The 11566-nt window shown below is 53.0% G+C and overlaps 1 protein-coding gene across 3 annotated transcripts in view; it reads left to right on the forward strand.

Annotated features, from left to right (window-relative positions):
• CDH4 (cadherin 4) overlaps nt 1-11566 on the forward strand; it is a 712793-nt gene that overhangs the window by 684523 nt on the left and 16704 nt on the right. For all 3 annotated transcript variants that reach the window (XM_034947466.3, XM_034947467.3, XM_063601128.1), the window contains one exon: nt 11085-11338. In XM_034947466.3, the coding sequence (XP_034803357.1) occupies nt 11085-11338 (254 nt within the window). The remainder of the gene's footprint in view (nt 1-11084; nt 11339-11566) is intronic.

Consider the following 11566-nt stretch of genomic DNA (forward strand, 5'->3'; position numbering starts at 1 on the left):
CTTGGTCCTCACGCCCACCAAGGAGGTGCTATTCTTGTCCCGTTTCACAGATGGCATAACTGGGGGACCACACACAGGATCACACAGTGGGGACTGTACAAGCTGGGGCTGGAACCTGCTACCTCTGCCATAAAGCCATCTGTTAACCGTCCAGGTTCCTCGCTGGCCCTGCCTATCTGACTGAGCCAAGGTGTCTGTGTGTGTTCAGGACAACGTTCCACAGGTTTGAGGCCGAGGCTGAGGGCTGGCTGGGCTGTGTCTGCTCAGAAACCAGTCCTCTTCCAGGGCATCCTGACAAGGCCAGATGGTACCGTCTGACCAGCCTGAAACCTTCCTAGTGCCATGAGGAGGGGACACGGAGGCTTGAGGAGGGGTCCAAGGCCTCCTGAGGCAGCATGAAACTCTGACCCAGCTGACGGTCCCCAGCCCAGGGGCCCTGAGACCCCATGATGCCTCTCCCCAGCTGTAAGCCCGAGTCCTATAATGGGAAGCTGCTCAGCCGTCAAAAGGAACAAACGGGAGATCCATGTGACACGCGATGGGTCTCCAGTGCATCACACTAAGTGAGATGAGTCAGAACCAAAAGCTGGCCTGTTGCATGCCCCCATCTGCAGAACATCCCGGAAAAGACAAAACTGTGGGGACAGAAAACCCTTCAATGCTTTGCTGGTGGGTGGAGAGGAAGGGACTGCAAAGGCACAGCATGAGAGAAGCGTGGAGGAGACGGGACTCTCCTGCACCTTGGCCGTGGGGCTGGCCGTGCTTCCGTACACTTGTTAACATTCCTGAGAGTGACTCTTACTGCATATCAATTTTCAAATAAATTTTAAAATTTGAGGAGCTGAGAGCACAGACTTGCAGCCACACTGTCCACAAAGAGTCATGGGTCATTGTGTCCTAGGTAGAATTCAACAGGAGAACCACACTTTTTCTTTTTTCTTTCATTTTTGTTCTTACTCCATATAGTGCTTTTCTCTGAAGTTTCAATTTAGACTCTGTTTAAGGTGCGTATTTAGTCTGGGGATGCTTCGCCTTAGAAAACATTTCCAAAATTGGTTTTGCGTTCTTTGGTAGAGACGTCGTCTTTTCAGGCATTCTCTTTCAGAGCAGGGGAGTGGGGTGGAGGGGAGGGGTTGGGGAGTGGCGAGTGGTGTGGGAGGTAGAAGGCCAGTGCAGGGACCCCATGGCCCAGCCCACAGGAGATGTCCAGTATCTTGAGGGCATCTGTTCTTAGATTCCCATGCTAGCTCTTTGCTCACTTACCCCTGGCATGGACCAGCCACTTAATCTCTCTGTGCCTCAGTTACCTCAAACATAAAATGATGCAAATTGTGGTGCCTATGCCCAGAGGCTTATGACTCACATTGAAATAGACCCTGGATATAAATGATTTGGCACAGTGCCTGGCACAAGGTAAGGACTGAATCAATGGTACTAGCTGCTGTCATCATCATAACCATTCTCGTTATCATCATCATCATCCTCATCGTCATCATTGTCACTGCTGTCACGAGCTGGGGAGAGGCTCCTGATCATTCTCCCTGCTTAGTTCCCCAGAGCATGAAGGTTACTTTAATTCCATGAAGGGTCCCCTGAGTCCCTCAGAAGAGCAGGCACCATATCATGTATGTACACTGCAGACCTGACCAGGTCACTGCTCCCAACCTTCAGTAGTTTATAGTCTGCAGAGGGGATGGTGAGGAGGAATCACTGAAATATTTTATGTCAGGTACACACTGGAAGCCCCAAATCCAGCAATGCAGCAGTGTGCTCTTTCCTTCTCTAAACCGACTTAGCTTCTGTTTCTAGCTGGGTCCCCCCAGGTGGTGGTAACTGGTAGACTGGCATCTCTTCTGCCTCCCTTTTCACACAGTTGTGTCTATGCTCTGGGCTGATGCAGTGCCCTGTGCAGGGGAGCAGAGCACTCCTGGGCAACTGTCAGAGGTGTTTGGTCACCTCTGTTCTCAGCCATCAGTCACCCAAATCCTGGCTGCATCATCCTTCACTTCTGCGGTCCAGCTCGGCCACTGTCAAAAGAAGTCCACAGGCATCTCGGGCAGGTCATCCAGATCTGTCCTGCCCCACACTCCCAATTCCATCTCCCTAGCCATACCAGCCGGGGATGAGGAATGCGCCTTGCCACCTCCCAGGCTCTACCTGAGGTGGGCACACAGCTTCTCCGCTCTCAGGTCCCCAAACCCAAATACCATCTGTTACCATCACACCCTCCTCAGGGCCCAGCACGGCCTCTTGTCTCCCTCCTCCAGTTGTGAAATCTTATCTTGAAGGAGCAAGGCCCAGGTCCAGGCTCATCCCAGGTTCTTTCTCGTCTTACCCATGGCCCTCAGTTTTAAAGCTAAAAAGCCAAGAACCGGCCTCTGCCACTTCCCCTTCGGGCAGCAACAGAGCTGGCCTTCCTGTGGGAGGCTCACAGGTGGCAGGAATTCTGGGGAGAGCAGGTGGGAATTCCAGGGAGAGCAGGTCAGTGATGGGGTCAGTTCAGGCAACTCCTCCCCAAGACAGGGGCACAGAGTGAGACTTTGAATGGAAGCTCCTGAGCCTCCCATCGGAGGGGAGCAGGGCAGACATCCTGGTGTGTCCCCACCTGGCCCTGCCCACTCCGCCCAGCCGGTGCTGGAGCTGCTGCTCAGGCACACGCCCAGCTGCTCACCTCTGAGTGAAGGGTCATGGCCACGTGTGGGCGGCAGCCATGCTGAGCCTCGGCGAGTATATCCAGCCACCCTAATCGAAACTGCTGGAGCAAATTACCTATTGATTTCTCCATTACAAATGTGTTTTATTTTATCTTCCTGTGGGCTTTTATTGGCCATAATCGTCTTTCTGGAAGGCCTCCTTGCTCAGGCTGGTGACACGATTTTTTAACGCATGACACGCAGCATTATTCCATGTCCCCGGGAACATGAGCCAATAAATATGGGAGAAAGACCATTTCCCTCAGGGGCTTGTTCATAGCGCTACCACGACGTGATGAAACAGTCTAGCCACATGAGTGGCCCCGTCCCAGCCAGCTCCTGGAGGGCCTGGGGGGGGGCAGCTGCAGGCGTTGGCATGGACAGCTCTGGGGGGGACCCCAACACGATGTGGGTGCAGGCAGGTGCTGGGAGCTTGGAGGCATCTGGAGTCCAGAGACAGAGGGACCAAGGCCAGACCTGGGGGTACCTGAGACCCCTGGTAGAACCTTTCAGAGGAGTGTGCTGGGTTATTCTGGATCAGGCATCCCTTCAGGCTTGCAGTCAGCTTGGGCTGTGGAAGGTTCTGCAGGGTGACAGCTGCAGGTGTGAGGCCCCTGTGTGGCACACACAACCCCAAGATGGGCCTGCGCAGTGGTGGTGAACAAGGGGGTGCCCACCCCCTATATCCCCCAGGCACCTATGGGGCACAGATGAACCACACTGGCGCTGTGCTGGACGCTGGGGAGGCGGAGGTACAGGGCACAGCCCCTGCCCCAGGGGTGGCAGAGTCAGGGTGGGGGTCATGAACCAACGCAGTGAGAGGTGACAGCGTGCATCAGGGAGCCACGAGGCATCTCACTCAGGACTCAGGAAGGCTAGCAGGGACCACCCCTTCCTTCAGAGGGACAAGGAGACCACCCCTGGGGAGGATGAGGGCTCACCTAAGCGTGGTGTCGCGGTGATTGCGTGGAAGTGTGGTATCGCAGTGACTGCGTGTCACCCCCAGGGGCAGTGCAGGGACCATGAGGACCCAGGACCAGAACTGTGATCTCTGCCACTCCCTGCAGACCCTCCTGGAGGCAATCATGGGCTTCCAGGAGCCACCGTCTCAGTTTTCCTTCCATGCTCATCCAATACTATTATTTAGGCAATTTTATTTTTTGAGACGAGGTCTTACTCTGTTGCCCAGGCTGAAGTGCAGTGGTACGATCACTGCTCACTGCAGCCTTGACCTCCCAGGCTCAAGCAGTCTTCCCGCTTCAGCCTCCTGGGTAGCTGGGACTACAGGTGTGTGCCACCACGCCCAACTAATTTCTTTTTTTTTTTTTTGTAGAGACAGCATCTCACTATGTTGACCAGGCTGCTCTCGAACTCCTAGGCTCAAGTGATCCTCCTGCCTCAGCTTTTCAAAGTGTTGGGATTACAGGCATGAGCCACCGCACCTGGCCTTATTGATGTGATTTTTAAATTTCTTCTTTTTGTACTGAAATATCTTATTCAGTAGCAGTGCCGAGAAGTCCTGAGTGTGACATACCAGATTATGTGGTTGTTCCTGCTTGGAAAGATCAGACGCTGAGAGGCTGTGGTGGCCCCAGAGATGGGCCGGGGTTGGATCTGTTCAGACTCAGGTGCTTCACTGCCGGCCCCAAGCATGGGGAGTGGGGTTCAAAACAGCACCTTGTGGGTGGAACACCCCAGGTTCCTTCCTGTCTCACCTGTGGCCCTCAGCTTATGAAGCTCCAAAGCCACAAACTGGCCTTTTCTGCTCCACTGTAGACAGTGCCTGGCCTGCCTGTCTGCAGGTGGTTCACGAGGGGTGGGAACGTGGGGACATCACATCAGTGGCGGGGCATGGTGCCCTCATGCTTCTTGGGGAAAGCTGATTGATTCCTCCAGCAGATAAGTTCCTCTCTAAGTGGAAATGTCTTACACTGTTTATCATGAAAGTTTCCAGGCATTCCTAGAAGTAGGAGGAACCTGCATAATTGCGTGGAAACGCTGTGTCATGATGATTGCGTGGAAGCATGCCATGGTTGCGTGGAAGCGTGGCGTCGCGGTGATTGCATGGAAGCGTGTTGTGATTGTGTGGAAGTGTGGTGTTGCGGTGATTGCATGGAAGCATGTTGTGATTGTGTGGAAGCGTGGTGTGGCGGTGATTGGAAGCTTGTGATTGTGTGGAAGCATGGTATCATGGTGATTGTGTGGAAGCGTGGTGTCACAGTGATTGCGTGGAAGCATGGTGTCACAGTGATTGCATGGAAGCGTGTTGTGATTGTGTGGAAGCGTGGTATCGCGGTGATTGCGTGGAAGCGTGGTGTCACGGTGATTGTGTGGAGGAAGCGTGTTGTGATTGTGTGGAAGCATGGTATCGTGATTGCGTGGAAGCGTGATGTCACGGTGATCGCATGGAAGTGTGGTGTCACAGTGATTGCGTGGAAGCATGTCGTGATTGTGTGGAAGCATGGTATCGTGACTGTGGAAGCGTGGTGTCATGGTGATTGCGTGGAAGCATGTTGTGATTGTGTGGAAGTGTGGTGTCGTGATTGGAAGCGTGGTATCGTGATTCTGTGGAAGCGTGGTATCGCAGCGATTGTGTGGAAGCATGGTGTCGCAGTGATTGCGTGGAAGCGTGTTGTGATTGTGTGGAAGCGTGGTATCATGATTGTGTGGAAGCATGGTATCGTGATTGTGTGGAAGCGTGTCATGATTGTGTGGAAGCGTGATGTCACGGTGATTGCATGGAAGCGTGTTGTGGTTGTGTGGAAGTGTGGTATGATTGTGTGGAAGCATGGTATCGTGATTGTGTGGAAGCATGTCGTGATTGGAAGCGTGGTGTCGCGGTGATTGCATGGAAGCATGTTGTGATTGTGTGGAAGCGTGGTATCGCAGTGATTGTCTGCAAGCGTGGTGTCACGGTGATTGTGTGGAAGCGTGGTGTCATGGTGATTGGAAGCGTGGTGTCACGATGATTGTGTGGAAGCGTGGTGTCACGGTGATTGTGTGGAAGCATGGTGTCACGGTGATTGCGTGGAAGCGTGTTGTGATTGTGTGGAAGCGTATCGTGATTGGAAGCATGGTGTTGCAGTGATTGCATGGAAGCATGTTGTGATTGTGTGGAAGCGTGGTATCGTGATTGTCTGGAAGCGTGGTGTCATGGTGATTGGAAGCGTGTCGTGATTGGAAGCGTGTCGCAGTGATTGCGTGGAAGCGTGGTATTGTGATTGCATGGAAGCATGGCGTCACGGTGACTGCGTGAAAGCGTGGTGTCACGGTGACTGTGTGGAAGCGTGGTGTCACGGTGACTGCGTGGAAGCGTGGTGTCACGGTGACTGCGTGGAAGCGTGTTGTGATTGGAAGCGTGGTATCGTGATTGCGTGGAAGCGTGGTGTCATGGTGATTGTGTGGAAGCGTGGTGTCACAGTGATTGCATGGAAGTGTGGTGTCACAGTGATTGCATGGAAGCGTGTCGTGATTGTGTGGAAGCATGGTATCGTGATTGTGTGGAAGCGTGGTGTCGCGGTGATTGTGTGGAAGCATGGTGTCGCGGTGATTGTGTGGAAGCGTGGTGTGATTGCGTGGAAGCGTGTCTTGGTGACTGCATGGAAATGTGTGATTGTATGGAAGCGCAGTGTCATGGTGATTGCGTGGAACCGTGTCATGGTGATTATGTGGAAGCATGGTGTCATGATGATTGCATGGAAGCACCGTGTCATGGTGATTGTGTGGAAATGTGTGATTGCGTGGAAGCGTGGTGTCACGGTGATTGCCTGGAAGCGTGGTGTGGTGATTGCATGGAAGCATGGTGTGATGATTGCATGGAAGCGTGGTGTCACGGTGATTGCATGGAAGCATGGTGTGATTGCATGGAAGCATGGTGTCAGTAATTGCATGGAAGCGTGGTGTCACGGTGATTGCGTGGAAGCGTGGTGTCACAGTGATTGCGTGGAAGCGTGGTGTCACAGTGATTGCATGGAAGCGTGGTGTGGTGATTGCATGGAAGCATGGTGTCACAGTAATTGCATGGAAGCGTGGTGTCACAGTGATTGCATGGAAGCGTGGTGTCATGGTGATTGCATGGAAGCGTGGTGTGATTGCATGGAAGCATTGTGTCACAGTAATTGCATGGAAGCGTGGTGTCACGGTGATTGCATGGAAGCATTGTGTCACAGTAATTGCATGGAAGTGTGGTGTCACAGTGATTGCGTGGAAGCATGTCGTGATTGTGTGGAAGCATGGTATCGTGACTGTGGAAGCGTGGTGTCATGGTGATTGCGTGGAAGCATGTTGTGATTGTGTGGAAGTGTGGTGTGATTGTGTGGAAGCGTGGTATCGTGATTCTGTGGAAGCGTGGTATCGCAGCGATTGTGTGGAAGCATGGTGTCGCAGTGATTGCGTGGAAGCGTGTTGTGATTGTGTGGAAGCGTGGTATGATTGTGTGGAAGCATGGTATCGTGATTGTGTGGAAGCGTGTCGTGATTGTGTGGAAGCGTGATGTCACGGTGATTGCATGGAAGCGTGTTGTGGTTGTGTGGAAGCGTGGTATGATTGTGTGGAAGCATGGTATCGTGATTGTGTGGAAGCATGTCGTGATTGGAAGCGTGGTGTCACGGTGATTGCATGGAAGCATGTTGTGATTGTGTGGAAGCGTGGTATCGCAGTGATTGTCTGCAAGCGTGGTGTCACGGTGATTGTGTGGAAGCGTGGTGTCACGGTGATTGGAAGCGTGGTGTCACGGTGATTGTGTGGAAGCGTGGTGTCACGGTGATTGTGTGGAAGCATGGTGTCACAGTGATTGTGTGGAAGCGTGTTGTGATTGTGTGGAAGCGTATCGTGATTGGAAGCATGGTGTTGCGGTGATTGCATGGAAGCATGTTGTGATTGTGTGGAAGCGTGGTATCGTGATTGTCTGGAAGCGTGGTGTCATGGTGATTGGAAGCGTGTCGTGATTGGAAGCGTGTCGCAGTGATTGCGTGGAAGCGTGGTATTGTGATTGCATGGAAGCATGGCGTCACGGTGATTGCGTGGAAGCGTGGTGTCATGGTGACTGCGTGGAAGCGTGGCGTCACGGTGACTGCGTGGAAGCGTGGCGTCACGGTGACTGCGTGGAAGCGTGGTGTCACGGTGATTGCGTGGAAGCGTGTTGTGATTGGAAGCGTGGTATCGTGATTGCGTGGAAGCGTGGTGTCATGGTGATTGTGTGGAAGCGTGGTGTCACAGTGATTGCATGGAAGTGTGGTGTCACAGTGATTGCATGGAAGCGTGTCGTGATTGTGTGGAAGCATGGTATCGTGATTGTGTGGAAGCGTGGTGTCGCGGTGATTGTGTGGAAGCATGGTGTCGCGGTGATTGTGTGGAAGCGTGGTGTGATTGCGTGGAAGCGTGTCTTGGTGATTGCATGGAAATGTGTGATTGTATGGAAGCGCAGTGTCATGGTGATTGCGTGGAACCGTGTCATGGTGATTATGTGGAAGCATGGTGTCATGATGATTGCATGGAAGCACCGTGTCATGGTGATTGTGTGGAAATGTGTGATTGCGTGGAAGCGTGGTGTCACGGTGATTGCATGGAAGCGTGGTGTGGTGATTGCATGGAAGCATGGTGTCGTGATGATTGCATGGAAGCGTGGTGTCACGGTGATTGCATGGAAGCATGGTGTGATTGCATGGAAGCATGGTGTCAGTAATTGCATGGAAGCATGGTGTCACGGTGATTGCGTGGAAGCGTGGTGTCACAGTGATTGCGTGGAAGCGTGGTGTCACAGTGATTGCATGGAAGCGTGGTGTCGTGGTTATTGCATGGAAGCGTGGTGTGATTGCATGGAAGCATGGTGTCACAGTAATTGCATGGAAGCGTGGTGTCATGGTGATTGCATGGAAGCGTGGTGTTGTGATTGCATGGAAGCATTGTGTCACAGTAATTGCATGGAAGCGTGGTGTCACGGTGATTGCATGGAAGCGTGGTGTCACAGTGATTGCATGGAAGCGTGGTGTCGTGGTGATTGCATGGAAGCATTGTGTCACAGTAATTGCATGGAAGCGTGGTGTCACGGTGATTGCGTGGAAGCGTGGTGTCATGGTGATTGCATGGAAGCGTGGTGTCATGGTGATTGCATGGAAGCATGGTGTCACGGTAATTGCATGGAAGCGTGGTGTCATGGTGATTGCATGGAAGCGTGGTGTCGTGATTGCATGGAAGCATTGTGTCACAGTAATTGCATGGAAGCGTGGTGTCACGGTGATTGCGTGGAAGCGTGGTGTCATGGTGATTGCATGGAAGCGTGGTATTGTGTAAATCTTACAGTGATAGGCACGCTGCTGCGTGGCAATCTGCACTTTTTGCAGGAGTACGTTTTTTTAATTACCAGACCTCATGATCCTCCGCACCTAAATCTGTCAGAATGCATCACCCTCAAAAGCACATTTTGGGCAGGGTGCAGTGGCCCACGCCTGTCATCCCAGCACTTTGGGAGGCCGAGGCAGGCGGATCACCTGAGGTCAGAAGTTCAAGACCAGCCTGGTCAACATAGTGAAACCTCGCCTCTACTAAAAATATAAAAATTAGCCAGGCATGGTGGCGGGCACCTGTAATCCCAGCTACTGGGGAGGCTGAGGCAGGAGAATCACTTGAAGCCAGGAGGCAGAGGTTGCAGTGAGCCGAGATCATGCCACTGCACTCCAGCCTGGGCAATGGAGGAAGACTCTGTCAAAAAAAAAAAAAATCAAAGCTCTATGATAAGAAATAGAGAGAGCAAACTCACAAACTCACACTCCCAGCTGTGACCCTGACCCCATTCCTTCCCTCTGATAACGATGATCATTTTTATTAGCTTTTGGTTTATCCTCACGATGTTTCTTTCTGCAAATATGAGCAAATACATATACAAATCATATTTTTCTCTCTCTTTTGCACAAAAGGTGCACACTATGTGGGTTGCTTTTTTGCCCACCAGTAGATCCTGGAAAGCTCTCCTCTTCAGTACACAGAGGTTGTTGTCTTTCCTCTTTACGGCTGCAGGTGTCTCCCCATGCAGATGTACTGCAGGCCGTGCAGCCCACCATTGCTGATGGATGTTTGGGTCGTTTCCAGCATATTGTCTCGACAGATACTACGCAATGAATACTCTTATGCATATGTTACTTTGCACGTATCCAAGCAGAATATTTTAATGCAATTGAGACACAATGTGTTGTGTTTTTTTCCAGTGAGACTGTTGCAAGCTTTGCCATTGAACGTCTCAGGGCCCCAAGCTGTTTCCATGTAACTTCCCTCCCTCCCCAAAATGTGTAGGAAAGGCTTGAGCGAAGCTTTTCTGATAATACAGCATCACTGCAGAACCGTAGCTCTAGCGTTTATCAGCCAGGGTCCTGGTGCACCAGAAGGGCACCAAAGAATTGTGTGAATGCAGGGGCCAAGTGCAGCAGTGACGGGAACTGCAGACCTGGCATGGTTCTGTCCGGGGCTGCGTTAACAAATTACCACAAACCAGGTGGGTTACAACAATAGAACTGTCTTCTGTTCCAGCTCTGCGAGTCAGAGACATAAAATCAAGGTGCTGGCAGGAACGGTCTCGCTTAGGCGGTTCTGGAGGAGAACCCACTGCCTGCCTCTCTCCCGTTTCTTGGCCTGTAGCTGCCTCACTCCAGACTGCACCTCTGTCGCCACATGGCTCCTCCCTGCACCTGTGTGTCTCAAATATCCCTCTCCCTTTCTCTCTGTTTTGAAATTTTGGAGAGCCTCGCTCTGTCACCCAGGCTAGAGTGCAATGGTGTGATCACAGTGCACCGCAGCCTCAAACTCCTGGGCTCAAGCAATCCTCCCACCTTAGCGTCCTGAAGCCCTGGGATTACAGGCGTGCATGACCGCACCCAGCCCTGCCTGTCTGTTATGAGGGCCTCTGTCTTTAACTGACATGTACAAAGACGCTATTTCCAAATAAGGGCTCATTCACAGGTCCCAGGTGGACATGTCTTTTAGGGGCCACCATTTGACCCCCTGCAACTGGTAAGGCCCCCCTGGCCAACAACGTCAGGAGCCTTCCCCACACTAGGCTCAAAGGAGGAAGGTAGGGACGGGGTTACCAGGCCAGGAAGAGGGGCCGCCCAGCAGGGGCTGCAGCCCCCCCAGGAGGAGCCCAGCTTCTGCCTCAGCACAGCGGCTGGGAGGCCTAGACCTCCTCCCTCTCTCCTCCCATCGGCCAAACCCAGCAGGAAGCCAGAAGATAAGGGTGCCTGGGAGATGGGACCCTTTGGGGCCTCCTGGCTAAAAAGCAGAGCAGAGAAGAGCTGGACATGGCTCAGGGAGGGGTGGAGACCAACCTTCCCATGTGTCCCCCCATGCCCACCCCCGCAGGAGCTGTGCCAGGTCACTCCCAGCCCTGATCTGTTGTTCTAGGCAGTCGACTACGAGCTCAACAGAGCTTTCATGCTGACAGTGATGGTGTCCAACCAGGCGCCCCTGGCCAGCGGAATCCAGATGTCCTTCCAGTCCACGGCAGGGGTGACCATCTCCGTCATGGACATCAACGAGGCTCCCTACTTCCCCTCAAACCACAAGCTGATCCGCCTGGAGGAGGGCGTGCCCCCCGGCACCGTGCTGACCACGTTTTCAGCTGTGGACCCTGACCGGTTCATGCAGCAGGCTGTGAGGTGGGTCCACAGGACATGCCTCGTCCCTGCCTGCAGCTTCCCAGGTTCCATACAGAAGGGTCCAGAAATACCCCATGAAACCCACAGCCCAGAATTCCCCCAGATGGGTGGTCGGGGGCATCTCCAACCTGAGGCGTCCTTCCAGGAGGGAGCCGCAGCCCCTTAGTCCCAGATAGCCAGATGCAGCCCCTGATCAATCGTGAGTGTTGTGACCGGTGCTTACTCATT

This window comes from Pan paniscus, chromosome 21 (genome assembly GCF_029289425.2).
Source record: "Pan paniscus chromosome 21, NHGRI_mPanPan1-v2.0_pri, whole genome shotgun sequence".
In the NCBI taxonomy this organism is placed as follows: Eukaryota; Metazoa; Chordata; class Mammalia; order Primates; family Hominidae; genus Pan; species Pan paniscus.